This window comes from Sceloporus occidentalis, unplaced genomic scaffold (assembly GCF_023333645.1).
Source record: "Sceloporus occidentalis isolate IW3139 unplaced genomic scaffold, rSceOcc1.0.p SCAF_221, whole genome shotgun sequence".
Classification (NCBI taxonomy): domain Eukaryota; kingdom Metazoa; phylum Chordata; class Lepidosauria; order Squamata; family Phrynosomatidae; genus Sceloporus; species Sceloporus occidentalis.
The window spans coordinates 151,144-172,778 of NW_028317201.1; the positions used below are offsets into that span (position 1 = coordinate 151,144).

Here is a 21,635-nt window from a genome sequence, read left to right on the forward strand (position 1 = left end):
TCCAACCTGGGGGTCCCTCTCTGTTGTGACATGTCGGCGGGGTACCCCAGTCTTTATCTGCACCCCTTTCCTCGAGGGGGTTGGGTCCATTATGGTGTTTTTTTCCATGTATTGTGGTTTTGTAGATTTTTTTTTTGCTTTTATATACGGTATATGTTTGAGCAGCACAGAGCAGTGGCGCAGTACAATACAGAAGCCGCCAACATGGAGACGGGGTCCTCGATGATCTGCCGTACCGTTCTTCCTCTGCCCTTCTGCAGGCCTGTTGGGCCGGGGAGTGATGGAAGGAAGGGGTCACATGACCCCTTGGGGAGTGCGGCCCCAGAAGATGTAGATTTAGGACCCGGTGATCCACTGTGGCGCTTCTTTCTGCTGCCCCGCAGTATGTCTAAACTAAAGGGAATCAATTACTCGGTTGTATCTTCCTCATATTATTATTGTTTTATATAGCGCCATCATATGCCACAGCGCCGTACAATGAGATTGTAGCGTAGCACATACATGTGCCGGTTAGAGGGGCTTCCTGCCCCCATCCCGCTCGAGGGGCTCCGGGTAGCCGGAGGCATAAACTTCCCGGATACTCGTATATGACTTCTAGAAAAAGTGGCCGACGTGGCGACCCCTAATACAACTGTCGGGACTGTTCTGATATAGTTAGGACTGTTGTGCTATATCATGCCTTTCGACATTTCAAAAGAAAAAAACGTAAATGAATGAATAAAAGGAAAATGAGAAAAAGCTCTCGTTTTAGGTTTGAGGAGGGGTTACGGATCAGACGGACCCCCCGGAATAGCATGATGCCTGAGCATGATGAGGATTGTAATCCGGCGTGTTTTATAAAACACTGTATAAATTATTTAAGTTTGAAAAGTGGACTTATCACCATGGCAACCAAAGGAATCTCCCTGTTGCCTGGGCCATTCCATTGGTTTCTATGGAGATAAGACCACTTTTCAACCTCCAACGTACTGTATACCATGTGTACATTAAAATAAAAATAAAACCCCATGAATTATGCTATTTATGTTAAATTCTTAAGTGGGGCAGCTTTACTGCCGCTTTACTGCAGCTTTTCAGGCAGGACGCGCTGGTGTGTTTTTCTTTTTCTTTCTTTCTTGCAGCGTATTGCTTTACGGCAGTACGGCGGGCGCGTTACGCTTTACTGCAGCAAGCTACGACGATTCGGAAGTGTCTTGCAGTACGTCGGCGAGGCGGTGTGGTAAGAATGGACGTCGGGGAGCTGCTACGGTATCAGGTAAGGCCGGTAAACCTCAGGGGGTAGCGGGGGAACAGGTCGGAAATGGAGCACGGGAACCGGAAGGGGAAGCAGAATAAAGACCTGGGAGGAAGTAACGGAGAGATAAATGAGGAGATGCCCGGGAGTAATATGCGCAGTACCGTGTATAGTACATGTGCCTTTATACTGAGCATTCATATACCAATATGTTATATTTAATGCGTTTATAATGCCTATAGTGACCTGCCCTGCTGCAGCCTTCACATAATACCCGGGTAACAACTATGTAATAATGGATTATTATTATTATTATACATGTTATAGTATGCAGAGCACGGTGTAATGTATGCCTGTTACAGGGTATAGGCACTCGGGGGTCACTATGCAGTGCAGAATGTTAATGCGTGGGGTACATTCTCAGGTATAAGGAGCGCGGCTGGCTGTGAGTTGTGGAAGTTACAGATTCCACGGTGCGCTCATTTCTAGTGTATACGTAACATGCGCAGGAGCAAGGAGACGCAACGTGCCCAAAAAGTGCAATAATTAAAAAAAATATATATATATATTTATTGGAGTCCGTCAGTCGTACCAAAAATGTATAAATTATGCAAATAAAAAGGCATAACAGTCACGTCACGACACGAGTGACGGTCCTATATCTGTGTGTGTGTGTGTATGTATGTATGTATATATATATATATATATGTATCTGTGTGTGTGTATATATATGTATATATATATATATATATATATATATATATATATACATACAGGCCCGGGCATTTAAGCCAGAGCAGCCCATTTTTATTTATTTATTTATTGTTAAAGCCCACCCTTCATGTACCATCTTTGCATTTACTCAGTCATTCACACAAATCATTAACACATTCATTAATGCAGTCTCACAAATCATTCAAGCAATTCATCCACACATGAATTCATTCATTGTCATACGCATTCACACAATTCATCCACACATTTACTCATTCTCATACGCATTCACACTACCCCTTCTCCCCATCTTATCTGCCCCTTCTATGTTCCCCCTTTTCACTATCTATCCCCTCTCCCCATTTCTCACTATCTAACCCCCCTCTGCCCATTCTCGGGGTTTTTTTTTTTTAACTTTATTTAACATGGAGGATGTTAAAAAAGAAAAAAAAAAAAAAAACCCCCGATGTTTTAACTTAAACCCTGTGCGGCCACACACCCGTAAGGCCGGCCCTGGTGGGGGCTTCCCGGCCCCTTAGAGTGGCGGACCCGGTCGCAGTTGCGGCGGGCTTAAGGGGCAAGTGCCCTGCGTTAATGAGGCCGCATAGGCCCAGTCAGTCTGGTCCTGACTGGGCCTATTTTAAGGTAGGAGCCTGGAGCTGCAGCTCCATCAGCCCCTAAATTAATCCGGCCCACCAGGCAAATGCCCGATGGCAAGTCCCGGCATATATATATATATATATATATATATATATATATATATATATATATATATATATCTCTCTCTGAAGGATGTATTTTCTGTAAGCTCCTACAGTTAAAGGAAGCCATCTGGTTGCCCTCCCGTAGAAATCCGTGTTTACATTAATTTTTTTTTTGATACTGCGGGTTTTTATCGTTAACAGCAGCTGTGGTGCAAAGTGGTCTTATCGCCATGACAACCCAGTCAAATGCTTCAAACAGCAGGAACTTGAGTAAACGACCACTCTGCACCAGATCTGTTCTCTCCGATCCGCCCCGTCCGGGTCGCACGGCGCTGCGTGTCCAGTGACACTATTCACCGACACTTTGTATCGCCGCACGCCGCTCCCAAACATACAGAGACGCCCGAACTCGGCCCATGCTGCGGGACACACGTTAGCATTTTAAATACTATGCATCAGTCCGGGAATTACTCTGCAAAATAAATCAGAATAACATAAATAAGTAAATGTGTTTTTTGATGAATGCAGCTTCCGGTTGGTCCGGACCCAGCAGCGACGTGGGACACGATCAGGTACAGCGGGGTGAAAAAACTAATCGTGTGTGGCTGGAGAGATAAGAAGATGGCTCTCAGCCACCAGGAGACATTAGTTCCATTAAAAAGCCACACAGACATTATGCTTACATGAAGCGGAATACCAGACGGCTCCTTAAGGCCGCATTTAAATGTAAATTCCAATTCAACTCGAACGTGTGATCTCTGCGCATGTATTAAAGCCTGACTGATGCTGTATCGCAGTACAAACGATTTCACGTCCGCATTTAACCCTCTCTCAGACAGCGTTAGGTTTCCCAGCCTTGATTGGTACAGTCCGGACGTGACCATTATGGATCAGAGGGGGTGTAAACTGGCGGATGTGGCCATTGAGCTGATACGCGGTCACCGCTCGGGTATATCGATGACACCCTCCAGCTCCTGAGGTCTCACCGAAGGTCTCGTTTGCCTCGTGTCCTCGACGAGTGTAAATCTACGGAGCTCAGTAGGCTTTGGGTTCCTCGGTTGGCCGGTCCAGAGACAACCGGGACCCGTGTCGGGTATACTGGTGTTTAAAGCTGTTTCCAGGCACAGGGAAACAGTTCAAACAAATGATCTTTTATTCATGTAGCGCCAGCGGTTCCCGCAGCGCTTCTTACAGTCCCTACTTTCAAAGGGTCTGACAAAACTAGAACCGATTGGATAAATTAAGATAAAGAGCGCCCGCCTCATAAACAAACTAAAAGCATCAGTCATGCCATTTATTCCATTAAATTTAATGTGTCAGCCTCCCTGTACCCTGCATGATGTTTCCGTGTGATGATCCCTGTAGCCTATAGCAGTGGTGTCCAACATGCAGCCCTCCAGCTGTTGCAGGACTACATCTCCCATAATGCTTTTTCAGCTAAGGAGCTGAGGGGTATGGGAGATGTAGTCCTGCAGCAGCTGGAGGGCCGCAGGTTGGACACCCCTGACCTATAGGGAGGTCAAGCGAGCTGAGGTCCTGCATGAAAAGTGACATATTGCATATTCCTGACATCTGCCTTTGGAACATAAAATTGAACTCTCCATACGCTGTAATTAATAACTTTTTAATTAAACCCCATAAACGGCCTCTGAGGGCGACGAGCGGACAGAAGGTATCCTCTTACTCACGAAATCCCAGCGGTTCTTCCGATCGCTGGAGTAAGCTGGCAGGGCGAGATTAGTGAGCGGCTAACATGGGGCATGAATTATTAATCACCAAATTGCCCTTCGCATCCCGAGCAGGGTACTGCCTCGTTCTGCAAGCCCATGCCTCATCCTTAATTGCTTATCTTTTTTACGAAATGTTATTAAGTTTTATTAAGAATTTCAGAGGGAACCCGTACCCGCTATTATATATCCCACGAAAGAAGCGAGAGATGAAGAAACCTTGCGAACAATAAATACATAATAACATATTAAATACGTTTTTAAGTAAATAATTTGCATTCATTAAACCAGAAACCGGGAAAATGTAAATGAATTGCTTAAATCTTCTATATGGCAAATGGATGGGGGGGGGGGTCCGCAGAATCCCCCTCGTGACAACCATGAAAATATAAAGGGGCGTCTCAGATCTCTGGATTGTCTCTTTAAATGTACGCCAATGTCTTTTTATAGCAGGATTGTGTGTTTTTTTTAATGTTTCAGCGCGTAGGGTAGGGTGCTGTATACGGAAGACATGGAGTACGATCAGAAAGTTTGCCAGCAAACCGCCAGCGGCGCCCGTCGAGCGGGATACGGCAGCTGCCTGTTTCCCCGAATGCTTTAAAATATGGATGCTGCGGTTGGAAGACAATCTGACGGTTCAGTCATCCGCTGATCCGATCGTCGCTGCGTTGCCATTTCTCAAGCTGGCAGTAGGAACGCATTTGTCGAAGTCTCATGGTGTCTGTGTGACTGGCGGCAACTGGTGATCTAGAAAGCTGCCGCGATTAAACAAACAGTGCCTTTTTTATGAATGGTTATATATATATATATTAATTTATAAATATATGCTACAGTTTAAACATTTTGGGTCTTTGTTTTTTAAAGAAAAGCACATTTTGTCCATAAAAATAACATGAAATGGACAGAAATCCAGCGCAGACGGGGTTAATGTTGTAAATGACTATTGTAGCTGGAAACGGCTGATTTTTATTGGAATCTCTGTACGCATAGGCCCTTTATCACTCCCATCACTCCTGTGTTCCAATGGCCCTTTATCACTCCCATCACTCCTGTGTTCCAATGGCCCTTTATCACACCCATCACTCCTTTATCACACCCATCACTTCTGTGTTCCAATGGCCCTTTATCACACCCATCACTCCTGTGTTCCAATGGCCCTTTATCACACCCATCACTCCTTTATCACACCCATCACTCCTTTATCACACCCATCACTCCTTTATCACACCCATCACTTCTGTGTTCCAATGGCCCTTTATCACACCCATCACTCCTTTATCACACCCATCACTCCTGTGTTCCAATGGCCCTTTATCACACCCATCACTCCTTTATCACACCCATCACTCCTGTGTTCCAATGGCACGTTGGGTTCACTAATCCAAGTTTAAGTTTAAAAGCTTAATTGATCGTTAGAATTGTAATTGTTACAGCTAGAAATGACCTTGTTTTCCACGGTGACCCCAAACTTGTGAACCCTCCCCTTGTTGCTATTAAAGGGCAGCCGCCCCAGATATCCTCGTACTTGGTATTCCGTTGAAAGGTCCGTTTCAATGAGCCTGTGGATCTTAGCCTTCCCGGCTGTGAGCCGCGTTTAATTTATTTCCTTTCAGAACAAAACCCGCAGATTATGTTGTATTAGACATCCCTACTTAATACATATTTAAATCAAAAATGTTAAATCTGATAAATCTTTCATTTCACTTTGTTATCCTGTTACGTTAGCTAACAAGCCCGCTGCGTGTGACCCAGTTACTGATGTCCGTGGACTTTTAATATCATTTTCGCTGACTCCGTAAGCAGCCAGAACACCCACCTTTAGCGGAACGGGGACTATTAACCCCCCGGCGCGGATGTGTTTATGCCGGGTGATGGGGCCACTATCCGTGTTCTCTGTGACTAGAGCAGCATGCAAATCCCGTCAACCTATTCCTGCTTCTGCAAATTTGATGTGCATTGAAGTCCAGCCTCAAAGAATGATCCAGATACGCAGTTGGCGCCGGCACGGCTTGAAACGGTCTGCAACCAGCTTTGTTTGGAACCCAACTGTCGGAAAATCAGAAACGCCAATCGGGCCAATGAAAAGTTTCTTGATGGCCTCTTTATGTCACAATTTGAGACCTTTTTCCCCCGTTGTGTTGAAGAACTGATTCCATGTTGCGTTACTCGTTCTAGCCTTCTCAGCTTGAGGTCTTTTTTTTTTTTTTTTTCGGTAAATTAAGACCGCGTTCCTTTCACTTTTTCCTCCGACTACATAAGGCGTAGTGTTTAGAGGCAAATGGTTATGATCATCGTTATGATTGTACGGAGAAGCTTGTTGGATTTTAATAATGTTCAAGGTATTTTTAATAATCTGAACTTTTATTGTCGTGTAGCCAGACAGAGGGACGAAACGAGGGCGCGATGATGACCCAGAAGAGGTGAAAGTGGAAAGGCCAAAGAAGGAACGAGGAGGGAGCAGAAACTGGCGCCGCGAGGAAAAAGAGGAAAAAGTAGCGCTGGACGATGCGGCTGTAGATGGCGATGAAGATGATGAGGAGGTGAAAGACTAAGGAAATTGTTAATTAGTCACTTGTGGTAAAATGACTGTTCTTAACTCCTTTCCTCCATCTATTGCCGGGAAGGGCTTTAGACATTAATGCAGAGGCTGCGGGGCGATGTCCGCTGGTAAAGTACATGGGGTTTTTTCCACTTAAATGTTATTTTATTGAAGAAATAGATTTACATAAAATGATTCCAAGTGAACAAGAATCCAAGAAATGCATCGACGTTACATACGTACATCTTAGATGGTTAGGCGCCATGGATGTAACATTTTAACATTAAATATTGACCCCATGCCTGTATCTGCAGATAAGACCCGCATGAAGATGGCTTTATTATTTCTGTTGCTTTCAAACAGTAGGGAAAGTGAACGTTTGCTGTCTACGGGGCTTGAATTATTATTTGTTGGCCTGGTCGTACATTTGGTGCGCTGTCACAGATGGTTTATATGCTCTGTTCTTTGCTCAGGTGGAGCCCCTGGATGAAGGCGCAGTGAAAAGGATGATCCTCACATTTGAGAAGAGATCCTACAAGAACCAGGAACTGCGGATCAAATTCCCTGACAACCCCGAGAAGTGAGCACAGCAATGAATATTTGAATATTGTCATTTAACTTACCTGCTATCCCGTCCCAAACCGAACGTCTCTCTACCCCGCCTAAACAGTTATGTCTTAGCGCTCCTCTAACCGGCCTTTCCTTTATTTTTCAGGTTCATGGAGTCCGAGCTGGACCTGAATGACATCATACAGGAGATGCACGTGATCGCCACCATACCTGACCTATACCACCTGCTGGTGGAGCTCAACGCTGTGCAGTCACTTCTGGGCCTCCTGGGGCATGAAAATACTGATATCCTTAACGCTAAAGACAGATATGCATGGGATTGATTAGAGAAGCTGCTGCTGGGTAGGCTGGGCAGACCGGTCTGCAGTCATTGACAGATTGATGAGGGCAGCCCAGTTGTTGTCTTGCGTCCATGTGCACATATAAGCCATGTATGTTCCCCGTATGCTTATGACAAAGTTGACCTACTTGCTGGACACACGCGATATGTTGCTGTGTAAAGGATCTAATGGTATCCGTAGGAACCAAATGACTTTAGACATAGTATTTTTTCCTTAGCGTGCCACATGTATGTATAGCTGTGGTTGATCTGCTGCAGGAACTCACAGATATAGATACGTTGCATGAGAGTGAGGAGGGAGCCCAGGTCCTTATAGATGCCTTGGTAAGTATGTCAGGATTACTCCCACTTCTCCCACACAATTTAGTTGGGATTAAATTTATGATAGTTCCCATTGAATGACCTCTGCCTAAACTCTTTGTGCTCGCAGGTCGAGGGACAGATTGTAGCACTCTTGGTGCAGAATCTGGAGCGTCTGGATGAGTCTGTTAAGGAAGAAGCAGATGGTGTACACAATACTTTGGGTATGATCCTGTATTCCTTACTCTCTTCCCTCCGCCAGAACATTTGATCGAAGCCCCCTTTCCGTCTCCTCCATAGGATAAGTTTTAAAGAAAGTTCCTACCTGTCTGGGCCTGGCTTGTAATAATTTACCAGTAAACCCCTGAGTTTTAAATGCTCGTGTTTACATGTTCCTTAGAACATAGAGAGAGCAAACCAATATTCAGAGCTTCCGTGGTGGGAAAAGGGGTGAAAGTGGATGTCCCAAATCCTACATTGTCCAGTGCTATACACCAAACGCACCCGTGTAACTGTGTTTTAAAGATTTAAGTAAGAAGTTTACTTGTAATAACTGAACATGTGCCTAACGTGGGGAAAGCATCTTTAACTTCCATTAGGTAGATTTATTACACGATTTTAGTGCTGCTAAAAGCCTTGATGGCAGCGGTTTCACTAGTGACCCACCAGACCAAAGCTTAGACTTTTTTATTTAATGCAGGGGAGCCAAACAGGCATCTCTCCAGCTGTGGCGGACCCTCTGTTTTCATGGTTGACTAGCAGGATATATCTATCTTGGTGGCTGGGCATTATGGTAGGTGTAGCTCCATGCCAACTGTGAAGCTTACCCTAAACTAATGGCTTCTGCCCGTCCATGTCCCCTCTACTTAGGGGGACAAACGTATTTTTCTTTACTCTCGTGACATTATGTGCAATGTAAGTAAGACACTTTATGGTAGGCTGTTTTTTAATGATTGTTCGTGGGGTCATTGCCCCTTAGCCCCACCATTAAGTCACAATTCTCCTTTCTCGTCCAGCGATCATTGAGAACATGACTGAATTTCGTCCTGAGATATGTTCCGAGGCTGCTCAGCAAGGTCTCCTCCAGTGGCTTCTTAAGAGGTTGAAGGTGCGTAATCTGTGTCCATTCTGACCTCACCTGTCTGCATTGTCTTCCTTGGGACTTCCTCAGGCCTCCTATCCCTGTTAACCCCATAGCTCCCGTATGGAGATATTTCTGAGGGTCTGCGGAACGCTAATTATTTTAATAATTTTTCTTTAACTTTGATTCTGTCTTCTACAGGCTAAAATGCCGTTTGATGCCAACAAGTTGTACTGCAGTGAGATCCTGGCCATCCTTCTACAGAACAATGATGGTGATCTTTACTTTATATTTTCTCTACGTATTGATTTCCTATAGTCTGCTTTTGTTTTTCATTTAATGTTCTGTATTTCTTGCTCCTAGCCTTTAAATCCTTAGCTACAGAACCTTTACTGACCTCCCTTTTGTTATCAATAAATCCTTCTTTCTAAACTCCTTTCACTTTCTCTCGTCGGATTTTTACTGCTGTCTTCCTTTCGTTCTTTTTTTTTGGTTTCACTGTAATTATTCTTTCTCCTCTCTCCCATCTTCCTGAGCTTCTCTCTCAATTACTCTCCCATCCTTTTCTGTCTTGTTCTTCTGTTCTCTCCACCTCCCCTTTTCTGTCTCATGTAGCACCTTGCACCTCTCCCCTGTCACCCTTTATTGATTCTCCCTGCTGATAGATCTATTCTTCAGCTCTGACATTATCTCCCTCTCTCTCAGACACTCGGGAACTCCTCGGAGAACGAGACGGAATAGATGTGCTGCTTCAGCAGTTATCGGTGAGTGCCTCCCTGCCCGTTCAGACCCTGGCGTCCCTCCGAGCGCCGTGGCAGACTGCTGTCTCAGCAATGTTAATGCTTACTTACCCATGTCATTAACTTTACCCCCAACTCTCTAGCTACTCCACCCCTTCCCAAAAAACTCATTATTACTTTAGCTTCAATGTCCCCACCTTCGACATTCTGAGGATCTCCTGAAAATTAAACCTCCTACTACTTGCTTCTTTCCATTTACCGTCACAGTATCTCTGATTTAGACTTGGCTCGAGAGTCTCAGAAGAATAATTTGCCAACCAGTTAGCCTGTGATTGCAATTAAATGTCCGCCTTTATCGTGTACTAATCATTTGCGCCTTATGCTGTAACCTCTGGTGGCTGGGGGGGGGGGGGTACCAGCAGCCAAAAATGACATAGATCCCTTCTTATATAGGTGTTTAAGCGCCATGATCCCAGCACGGCAGAGGAGCAGGAGATGATGGAAAATCTGTTTGATGCCCTGTGCTCGTGTCTGATGCTCAGCAGCAACCGGGAACGGTTCTTAAAAGGAGAAGGCTTGCAGCTCATGAATTTAATGCTGAGGTTAGTGTTGGTGACAACGGTTTAACGTCATGGTGGGTGTTGTGTGGTCAGGGTGGAATTACAAGGTAACTGGCTCCATTGTGTCGGTGGAAGATCAACACAGGTTGCATGAGTCTTTGAAGTTTGCCTTAAGGGATAGAAGAACTTCATATAGTACAGTGGGGAGGCTAGGCCACAGCGTTTGCGCCACATATATGTTTGAGTTACAGGCTGTGATCGATTCCCATTCTACTTCTATGCCTTTGCAGAGAAAAGAAGATGTCTCGCTGCAGTGCCCTCAAGGTACTAGATCATGCCATGATTGGCCCCGAGGGGACCGATAACTGCCACAAATTTGTGGACATCCTTGGCCTGCGGACGATCTTCCCGCTTTTCATGAAATCCCCCAAAAAGATGAAGAAGTCCGGTGTCTCTGAGAAGGAGCACGAGGGTAAGGAAGGATCTGACAATGAAACATGAAGCATAGTTGGTGATACCAGCCGTTCATGTGCGAGTGGAGCCCGGAACCACATGTTTTTAGGACGTAATTTCATTGAGTCTCTATTCTTTAAGGTTTTTTTCATCTTAGCGTGTATTTCTTTTATTAGTTAAAATCTATCTGTAAATGGATGCTTTGTCCCCATCTTAACAGAGCACGTCTGCTCCATCCTGGCCTCTCTACTGCGGAATCTGAGGGGACAGCAGAGAACACGTCTTATCAACAAGTTCACAGAGAACGACAGTGAGAAGGTGAGCGTCCGGACCCCTGCTCTTCTGACTTCCAAAAACGTGCTTATCCCCGATACTTTCATCCACATGTCTTTCATGCTCTCCGACTTCATGTACTTCTGTTTTGGTTCCTGATGGATTCCTTCTCTCCCCAAGGTGGACCGTCTCATGGAGCTTTACTTCAAGTATCTGGATGCTGTGCGGGCAGCCGACAAGAGAATAGAGGGAGAGAAACATGTGAGTATTGGTGGGGTCATTCCTTGCTCTATTCTTGCGTAGCAGTATAATACTCACTCCTTCGCTCGGAAGCCACCCTAGTCCTACCGACCTCATTCTGTGTATCCTCTTCTCTCTCGCCCTGCCTCTCCCCCTCAGGATATGGTGAAACGTGGTGAGATTTTGGATGATGATCTCGAAGAGGAGTTCTACCTCCGTAGACTCGACGCTGGACTTTTCTTGCTGCAGCTGCTGTGCTATATCATAGCGGAGCTTTGCAACGCAAGCGTACCGCAGGTAACTACAGCAAGCCCATGCGTGCGCGCCTCGGTACCAATGCGCTGTCTTTGGTGGGATGCTCAGAATGAACTGTGTATAACCGGCGCCGCTCACTCCCTTAGGACGTCAGTCCTTTCTTTGGTCATTTTAATTATTTTTATTTATTATTATTATTCTATATTTCAGGTAAACCACAGTTTCTGATGCTGATCCTGTGTATAATGCCTTTTCTGTCCCTTATGGGAGTAACTATTTCTTAATATAATATATCTATCTGCCAGCTTACCAATTAAACAGATATGTATGTTATAATATAACTATGCAACCTCTCTTGGATATTCTAGTGTTTGCTGTGTGCTCGCCGTTTGAATCTTTAACACAGCTATTCACGTCTGGGTTGCTGTTGCTATAGCAGCATTTTGCACCATAAATTACATGTCGGATCGTATAATGAGAGATCGGTTCTCTATTTTACTCCAGGAATCACCCGTGCCCCGATCTGCAGGTTGCTTTCTTTAGAATTACTCTGTATGTTCGTGTTACATTTGTCTGCTAAACACCCAAGCAGCCCCGGAGTCCAATGGTATTCTCTTTGGGGTATATATAGAAAGAACTGTCTATTCACAAACTGATAGTCAAAATGAAAACCAATTATATAAAAACTCCGGTTCATTTATGATTATTCTTCATATGTTCATCTACGACGCCGGTTGTCGGCTCTCCTGTCTGAATGCCCAGAAAGGCAAATTCTCATTTGCTTTATTACTCTTTCCAGGTCCGTCAACGAGTGATGCAAATTTTAAGTATGAGAGGCAGCTCTATCAAGATTCTGAGGCACGTTCTCAAAGGTGAGTGCTCTGCACAAGTGTTTAAAGAACTGTACAAGGTCCTTCGTGCCTTTTATATTGGCCCGTGGCCGGAGACATCACTAGCAGTGGTTATATGAAGCATACTACTGATCTCGTAAGGTGTGGATGGTGGAGTACAGTTGGTGGAGTTATGGGGATTGAAGGTCCTCTCCGCCTTGGTGCGTTCGTCGCTAATAACCTCTCCACCTCTCTTTGCAGAATATTCTGAGAGTATCGGCGACGGAAAGAATACAGAGTTCCGGGAGAGCGAGCAGAAGCGGATCCTGGAGTTGATGGAGACCTTGTAGAGTTATCCCCCAAACACAAGTTCATAGCATCGCAGCGCGACCCTGCTGTGTACGGCACATGGCACTGCGCCATAAGACTGTGAAATTACAGATCAACATAATGTTCCACCGTAAAGCCAACACGGAATGGATATAACAATGCTTCCTACACCTAATGCACCGTAAGACCATCACGTGAGGGATATACTGCGTACTCCACCAGGAAGCCATTGTGTGGCCGATATAATGGGTAGTACGCCATAAGACTGCTTTGTATATAATTTGTTTTCCATGTGTTTGCATATTTGTGGTCACTTAAAAAACATCTTTATTCCGGACCTCTTGTATGGGTATTTTTTTTTTTTTTTATATAAAGTTCATACGAAGTCTAGTTGTGTTCTTTTATTTTTTGGCAAATATTTCAGACCTTTGGTGCCGTCTCAAGTCGCCTTCAAACCATAGAAACGACTGAATTAAAAGTACAGATGTGAATACGTATCACCCGCGGATCAATAAAGGGAAGCTTAAAAAATATTTTTGTGGAAACCGATTAAAAAGCTGAAATTGTGGTTATCCACGCTGCGTAATATAATAAAGTACACGTAAACCGGATCGCATTTTAGGTATCGTATTTTAGGTAGCAATGTGTAAATAATGTAACCAGGGTTATAAATAAAATCATTTTTACACAGTATTTTTAGAATACAGAGCGTGGCTATTTCCCGCAGTTGTCCGGCTCAACACTTCTAACAGAGGTCACATCTGCGTCCTTCAGACCCCTGAGTCTGCAAATAAAGCATTAGTACAAAAATACATAATAAATTATAAATTAAGGTTTTTTTTCTTATTGTCGGTTCAGCTTAAATGGTAGCTTCACCCCCTCCTTGCTGTGAGTGCAGATACTCGTATATAAAGAGGCGCATGTAAAATACGCTAATGTTCAAATGTTTGGGGTCACTTAGAAATGTCCTTTTTTATTATTATTATTATTATTATTAAAGAAACCCAAATTTCGTCCATTAAAATCTGGGGTTAATGTTGTAAATGACCATTGTAGCTGGAAGCGGCTGAATTTTAATGGAATCTCTTCGTAGGCGTACAGAGGCCCTTTATCACTCCCATCGCTCCTGTGTTCCAATGGCCCTTTATCACTCCCATCACTCCTGTGTTCCAATGGCACGTTGTGTTCGCTGATCCAAGTTTAAGTTTAAAAGGCTAATTGGTGGTTAGAAAACCTTTTTTTGTAATTGTTACAGCTAGAAATGTCCTTATTTTCCATGAAAACTGCCGAGTGACCCCAAACTTTTGAACAGTAGGGTATGTTTGTGATGATTGTGTAAATGCAAGCAAGAAGATAGCCAATAAAGTGATGGCTGGGCTTCATGTGGCATAGTCTGTACAGATGGGATACCTGTAAGATAGATCTACTTTTAGGTTTCACATCCATGTCCTGGCTGTCACTTTGTATCCTACATCTGTTTATTTTGTTCCAAAGCCCATCTCCGCTATAACATCGAGCGCATCTTGTTTATTCTGGTAGATTGTAGGCAGAGAGAAGTACATGAGGGATAAGATATCGGAGTGATCGCTGTTAATACAAAGATGAGTTTGCGGTAATGTGATCAGCGGAAGTGGATGGGGCTGATTATCAAAGCAAGAGATTAGGAGAAGGGATGAGCCGATCTGGAGTGTATTGATTACCAAAGCCGCTCGTCGACACACGGTTATTTTATCATACAGCTGCTGAGACATAAGGGATGGAAGGTGGGCTCCAGGGTATTTTGGATTCACGTTGATAAATGCAAACGGCATCGCAGAGAAATCGCTACTCTTTACTTGTAGGGCAACGTTTACTTAGACGGGAGTGGAGAAGTGGAACAGCCTCCCTGCAGAAGCGACAGAGGCTTAAACTGTAAGGAGTAGGAATCCCATTGCAGTTAGTATTGATTATCCAAACCCCATCCCGACATAATCATTTAGTGTGATTTTTGCATGTTTATGTTGCACCAAACTAAGCCATGTGACACAAGAAGAACTTACCGATACGCTGAAAAGCTCTGTTGCCATAGCTGCAGAAAGAGATTTAGGTTTAAGCTGTTTTGTTTTTTTTTGAGAAAAGTCAGAAAAGCTTGAGTCTGCTTAGCGGAAAAGTCAATTCTCGTTAGCGTGTCTTAGCAAACATTGTCTTATTAAGGACTCCGAAGCTTGCCTGGGGGGCTTTCTGTGTACAGGTCGATTATTTGGAAATAATGGAATTTCAAGAAACTATTTGGAACAAAAAAATGAAGGTTTGACTTTTCCTTTAAAACAAAAAGCCAATTAATTGTGATTATATCTGTGTATAGGATGCATTATAGAGCATGGGGGGGGGGGTATGTGGCAACCGTCTATAGCAGAAGCAATTGGCATGGTGACGATTGTTACGTTATAAATACATACGCTGGAGAATTTTTCAGCGGTTGGGGATTTTTTATTCTTTGACTCATTATTCTTTTGCATTATTTTACAGAGTCCATGGCAGGGGAACGGTTAATTGCCCTCCTCCTCTCGCTCCCCTGCCCTCCGTGTTCTGGTCGAAGCAGTGGTTGCCAACATACATGCGGTAATTGATAACCGAGCAGGAACCGAGAGACCGTTCCAGTCATTAAAATCGTATTAGCCTGCTTGGGCTCTCGAGAAACCAGGAGAAAGTGGGGGAGCGAGAGGAGCGAAAGGTGGAGGGGCCACTGGATGTTGCTAGGAAGGATGAGAATAGCCCTGCAGGCATTTAACCCCTTTGTGGCATGAAAAAAACCCACCTGGCGGAGAGGGAGGGCTAGAAGATTAGGCGTTTTGGTTCAATGCTTCGTATTGTCCTTAGTGTCTGCGAAGCTCCGTGTCTCTTATCTCTTCTGCGCAGGGTTACATGCAATTGCCAGCTTGGTGGCTGGCCTGGCATTATGCTCTTCAGTCCTATAGGCCGATGCAATCCCTAATTCATTGTCCCGATAACCTCCACCCCCCCTTCCGACTCGTACGAGACATGCGCTAATTACCCCCCCCCCCCCCCCCCCGATCCCCGTTGCTTTTCTTTATCGGTCTGACAGATTTATTGCTAAAAAAGACCTTTTTTAGAATGCTGCTAAATATACCCCCGAGGAAATGTGCAGAGCGTTGCGTGTGCACCTGCAGAGCGCCTCTGCCTCCTGGAACGGACCTCTAACTCCTTTGGTGCAGCTTCCAACATCGCCCCTTTAATGCGCTAAAAGTCCACGTAGACTGACTTGAGTTGGCGGCCGCAGATTATTTTTGACGAAGCCACAAATTATATCTACAGAACGTATTTTTTCCGGGGTTGACCGGTTTTCAAAGTGTTGGAGACAGATCTCCAAAGCAACCCCCCCCCCCCAAATATTCAACATGACAGCCCTAGCGTGGAATTTTCTTCTTGGATTTATGGCTTTAATCACTAAAATGAAATTGGTGGAAATCGCAACGGCTCCAACCTCAACACGCAAAGGTCCTAGAGGTTAATACTCAAACGGCGTAAGCCATACCCTCTCCAATATAAAAGGTCAGGGATTGACTAGAACGTAGAGAGCAGCTCTCTCCGTACCTTTGCCCAGCCACTGAGGAGCGGGCTGCAAAAGGGGGCAGAAAAACTATTGCCCCAGCCTCGCCACTGGAAGTGTGTCTTACCAAAACCAGCATTCAAGATGTCTAGATATTTTCTGTTGTCTTCTAAGCAGCTATGGATACAGAGTGACAATATGTAAAAGGACACATTTGGAATGCTTATGGATTCCAAATGTATAATGCATCGTACGGGGCGGCAATTTTCTCCACTGATTGTTCCTAGCATGCCGGTCTAGGACTCCCATCAACCTAATAGATGACTCCATTACGTACCATTTCTAAATAAAGCTTCCCATCAGTGGTGTTGACATGGTTGTCCCACTGGTCTACCATAGCAATTCCAAGTTCCTTTAAGAGATGAGAAGGGGGGACATCCCAGGCATGTTCCATAAGTGTTCAGATAGGGTTAAGCTATACATGTAGCCCTACATCCGGCATTATTCCAAGCTTAGACATATGAGATGTATTCGTTAGAGATGCGACTTTCAAACGTTTAGCCCGTGTCACCAGGTTCCTTTGGGCCAGACCTTATCTAGAACCCTGACACAAAGCGCTGGCACCCTTTCCAGTTGTGGATTATCTGCGTTCTGCCTATTATGACTCCATCAACTGTTACATCCGGCTCCTGAAAAAACAAAAGCTTAAGACCGATACAAATCACTTTGCATAAGCCATAGTACTCTCTGCGGGAGTGGCGGAGAGCCATAATTCTTGGCTCCTAGAGGAGATAAGGATGTGCTAATATCCTCTTACTGACTGCCTGCCACCCAGAGCATGCTCGGCCCCCACCTGACTGCACTGATAAGGCCTAATAAAGAGGTTACCCACACGATGCCTTCCCACTAAGAGGTTTATCTAGCTCTTTATATGCTCAGGATGATACGCGTTAACCTCTATCCGTGCCTCTCTGGGCTTTCTTCTAGTTCTTGCAATGTATTACACCCTTCCTTCTCCCCAATTCGTGCAAGTTTCATCTTTCTCATTCATTTATTCATTCATTCATTCATTCATTCAACAAACTCGTGTTTGATCGGTATTTTCTTGTCTCAGGCGTAGCTTTGTATGTTTTTTTGTCTCTGATACATTCCATTTTTAACTCATATTGGGTGAAGGACCATTGGCTTCTTGCCATCATTCTTGGCATCCTTATGCACATCCTTATGCACATCTTTAACGATCCATGTAGCTCCAAGGCCTGCTCACTCACTTCTGATTGTTCTGTCTCACACATTTGCTGTTTGAGTTCCTCTGTCATCTCACTGGGGTTTATTCGCTAAACTGTGAGATACAGATCAGTTGAGCCAAACCTTCTCTTCTCACCATCTCATATTTCTTATAAAGGTCCTACCATGGCGAGCCTCTGGTGTAAGAAAGGCAGAACTGGCCCAACATAAACCATAGTTAAGCCAATGCAACAATCTTACAGGTTCAGGCAGCGGCGTACCTAGGCTGGGGAGGTTGGGATGGTCCGTCCTTGGAACCAGTGTGGCTTCTGCCATGGGGTGCCATTACGATGCTCAAGCACCGAAGCCACCTAGAAAGGGTATTAAAAAGCCCATCAACCCTGAGTGTTAAGCATGTTGGGTACGCCCCTGAGATTAGCTACAGATTAAGCGGTGCTGATGGCTTTCATAAGGTACATAAACCCCATTTCCTTCTCTTTATGGTGGTTGCCCAAGTGGCCTGTCAACGAGGGACATTCATGGAATATATTACATACTGTATGCTGCAGCGTTGGATTAAGATTCCTGCTTTCCCGCATGATGCCTTTTAATGTGTCCCTGGTTAAAGAAGCCATATGGTCACCCCTACTCTTATCATTTATTTACTCTCTTTTTCTGTGTGTCTCTCTTTTAATGCGTCCCCGTCTCTCTCTTCTGCTCATTCCCCCTTCTCTTCCCAGTGAAGGATTCCCAGTGTCTGCTTTAATTTATCTGGAAATGAAATTCCTTATTGATTCCGCATTTAGAAGAACAAATCTCTGGGTTGTTACCGGCAACTAAGGAATTACTCTCACAGGCAGGCAGCTCTGTTTGCCATGAAGGTGTTAAGGACTCTATTAACCCTTCGCCATACTGAGCGGACACCCTGCGGCTAAGAGAGTCTTGTGTTTACCCAAACCCCCCCCCCCGCACATTATCAATTGTATTCTTTGCTGGCCGTAACCCAATCTCCATTCCCGATTATTCATCGCAATACCCAAAACTCCTTGGAGAGAATCCGATTGTCTCCTCATGCTCCTGAGGTTCTAGATCATCCTTCAACGTTCTAATCATCTCCATGACGGAATGGTTCTTTCTTTATCTGGATCCTTGGAAAAACATGAATTAAAAAATATATTTAAGCCCCAATTTCTATGATCACACGCAGGCTAAATGACGTTTGTAAACGTTCCTGGTTCTAGTTAGCCATCAACTCATCCAATGGACAACCAACCAGCGGAAGGAACCTGTCATTGAATGTCTACCAAGAAAACAAAATGAGTTTCGATTCATTCCTGCTGTCCTCTGCAGGCACATGTAATATAATCTACGGTTACATGTATTTGCCAAGGGACATATTGTTTTACGGGTTATAATGTATCACTCGGGGCAACTTTATAATACAGAGCTAAACGGGGTATCACATGTATCTTCTATGATGTGTCAACACAGGACAGATCTGGCTGTCTATCTGGGTCTCAGCCGGAGAGCGCGTGTGTGACTTTTTAAATGTACGTTTCATTAGTTTTTAGTACGCCTTTTGCTTTTATATGTCTCTTAAAATAAAATTAAAGGGTGGGGTAAAATTGAATTGCTGTGGGACCACCTGTCTTAAAGAGGCACCGGTGTCATTAGTCTTATTGACAGATTCCACTCTTGTGAACATGTTTAATTGTTTTAGTTATGATAATCTTGACATATCATCAAAAAGTTGGCTCCTAACAACTGCTTGAGAAGCTGGAAGAAAAATCACGTATCATGGTGGATGGAGGATGGACAGAGTCAGGAGGCAGCTCCCTTGTGGAACAGCCAAGACCATTAAAGAGTAACATTTCTGTCTGTCACATGGGAACCGCCTGACTCAAGCCTTCCGTAGAGAAAGCGAGAATTATGTGCCTTTGCCTTTCTATCATTTCTTCTCTTTGTCTTTATCTTCCCATCTGTCTTTTATCTCTAGTTTAGTATCTCTTCCCTTACTCACGTCATTTCTCTTCATCTCTGTATCTGTTTATCTGGGTTTTATCTCGCTCCTATCTCCCTCACCCTCTAATGCACTATGATCTGTCACTCTTTCTCCCTGTACCCTGCATTTCTCCCTCTCTTTAATTCCCTTCATCTGTCTCCTGGTCCCACTCTTGTTGTATTACCATTCCTTTCTCTGTGAATTGCTTTGTCTCCCCCATCCCCTCTGGCTCCCTCCCTTATCATTTTTTTCATTCATTCTCTCTCTCTCTCTTTTACTTCTCACTTATCATTTTCTTGTTCTCCCTCACTTCCTCATTCTCTATTCCATCCCTTTAATTCTATCATTTACTCTGTCTCCCTCACTCCTTCTCTCTCATTCCTCACTCTCTGTATCCTTTTTTTGGTCTCTCTCTCACTCCCTCTCTTCCATTCCCTTCTCCTCTCTATATCCTATTCTTTATGTCCCTCACGCTCCCTCTCTCTCTCTTCCATTCCTTACGCCTCTCTGTATCTCCCTGACTCTTTCTCTCTTTTCTATTACTCGCTTCTGTATTCTTTTATGTCTCCCATATTCTCTCTTCCACTTTTCTTCTTTATATCTTTTTATCTGTCTCCCTTTTTCCCCTCTTCCCACTCTCTCTCTCTCTTCTATTCTTCACTTCTCTCTGTATCCATTTCTCTGTTTCTCTTTCAATTCTCACTTGTTTCTGTATCCCTTCCTCCCCCATTTCTCCTCTCTCTTTTTCATTTCTTCTCTCTCTCTCTCTCTCTCTATCTATCTCCTTCACTCCCTCTTTCTCATTTCTCTTGCTACCCATTGCTCTGTCGCCTTCTCTCTTCCACTCCTCACTTCTCCATGTACGCCGTCTCTTCCTCTTTCTCTATCTCCTCTTCCTCACTCCTCTCCGCCTCTCTCCCTTCAGTAGCTGTCCGAGGTGCTGAACTCTCAGTAATGAAGCACCAGTGGAGGAAGCTCAGCAGGGAAAAACTCTCAGATCCTCTAATATATCAAGGGAATGATTTCATCTGTCAGAGAAAGGGCAAATCCTGCAGTGCGAGGACAGCTAGGGGGGCTGGGAATAAAAAGTGAACAACAACAGGAGGTAGGGGCTTCAAAACATATAGGACAGGATGGTGGTCAGAACAGAGGGGCAACAGAGAGAGGTATTTTGGGGTACAGCTTTGCGTGACGTTCTTCTGGGAACAGATACAGACTCAGAGGATCCATGTATTTAATGACAGGAAACATGTTTACCATATAATATGTTAATCACAAGCTGGCACGGCGAGAAGTCCCCTCTGTCCTTCAGAAGACATCTGAAGGTCCTCAGATAAGATGCCCCGGGTGTCATTTTGCCAATAACCAATTTATACAGCAGTGCGGACCAGAGAAAGTGAGCAGCTTCACAATGTTTGTATGGGAAATCCAACCTGTTTGCACAAACCGTGTGTGGAGGGGGGGGGGATTTATGTCTATGTTGGGGGGTCTTTCTGGAGAATCACAATTGGAAATGCCAATGGAGCATTCTCCCTGCTTTCACACAGGTGACAAAAGCAAAGCAATGAAGCCACTTTTGTGCAAGCGTATACCCATTTTGGTACAGGAATTGACCAGCGGAGAAGTAGATCAGAATGAGGGATACTGTGATACTCAGAATTTGGGGGATCTGTGTAGGCTTTCAGGGGTACACTTTATATTATGACTTTAAGAAGCGATCCGCACCGCATTCCGATTGTCCAAAGTAGTTTGCTGACCAATTAATGTATTGACTATAGGCCTATAGGGGGCTCGGAGGTGAAAGGTCAGGCGTCCTGGGTGTTGACTATGTAGGAATTGTCATTCTGATGGGAATGTCCTTCTGAATGGTTTATCTCCATTGCATTTGCGACTGTCCCTAAGAACCGGCTGCTCAGCTGATTTTTTTATTGAGCTGTTAACACTATTGAACTCGCTAATGAGGACA

At 44.4% G+C, this 21,635-nt stretch overlaps 1 protein-coding gene across 1 annotated transcript; it reads left to right on the forward strand.

Annotated features, from left to right (window-relative positions):
* Positions 1-1,225: 1,225 nt before the first annotated feature.
* LOC149277008 (beta-catenin-like protein 1) lies at positions 1,226-12,910 on the forward strand. The gene is made up of 16 exons (XM_089503137.1): positions 1,226-1,255; positions 6,755-6,919; positions 7,392-7,498; positions 7,634-7,773; positions 8,055-8,152; positions 8,259-8,352; positions 9,145-9,236; positions 9,411-9,483; positions 9,915-9,973; positions 10,403-10,551; positions 10,800-10,981; positions 11,183-11,280; positions 11,416-11,496; positions 11,635-11,772; positions 12,530-12,602; positions 12,822-12,910. Exons 1-16 carry the CDS (start codon positions 1,226-1,228, stop codon positions 12,908-12,910), a joined length of 1,668 nt encoding a protein of 555 aa, XP_089359263.1.
* Positions 12,911-21,635: the final 8,725 nt, after the last annotated feature.

What these genes read in the sequence shown, in the direction of transcription:
- LOC149277008 (XM_089503137.1), top strand. Translation starts at nt 1,226, where the DNA reads ATGGACGTCGGGGAGCTGCTACGGTATCAG. An exon ending in TGCTGCTTCAGCAGTTATCG is followed by an intron (nt 9,974 to 10,402) that starts GTGAGTGCCTCC and finishes CTTCTTATATAG; the next exon opens with GTGTTTAAGCGCCATGATCC. An exon ending in CTCATGAATTTAATGCTGAG is followed by an intron (nt 10,552 to 10,799) that starts GTTAGTGTTGGT and finishes ATGCCTTTGCAG; the next exon opens with AGAAAAGAAGATGTCTCGCT.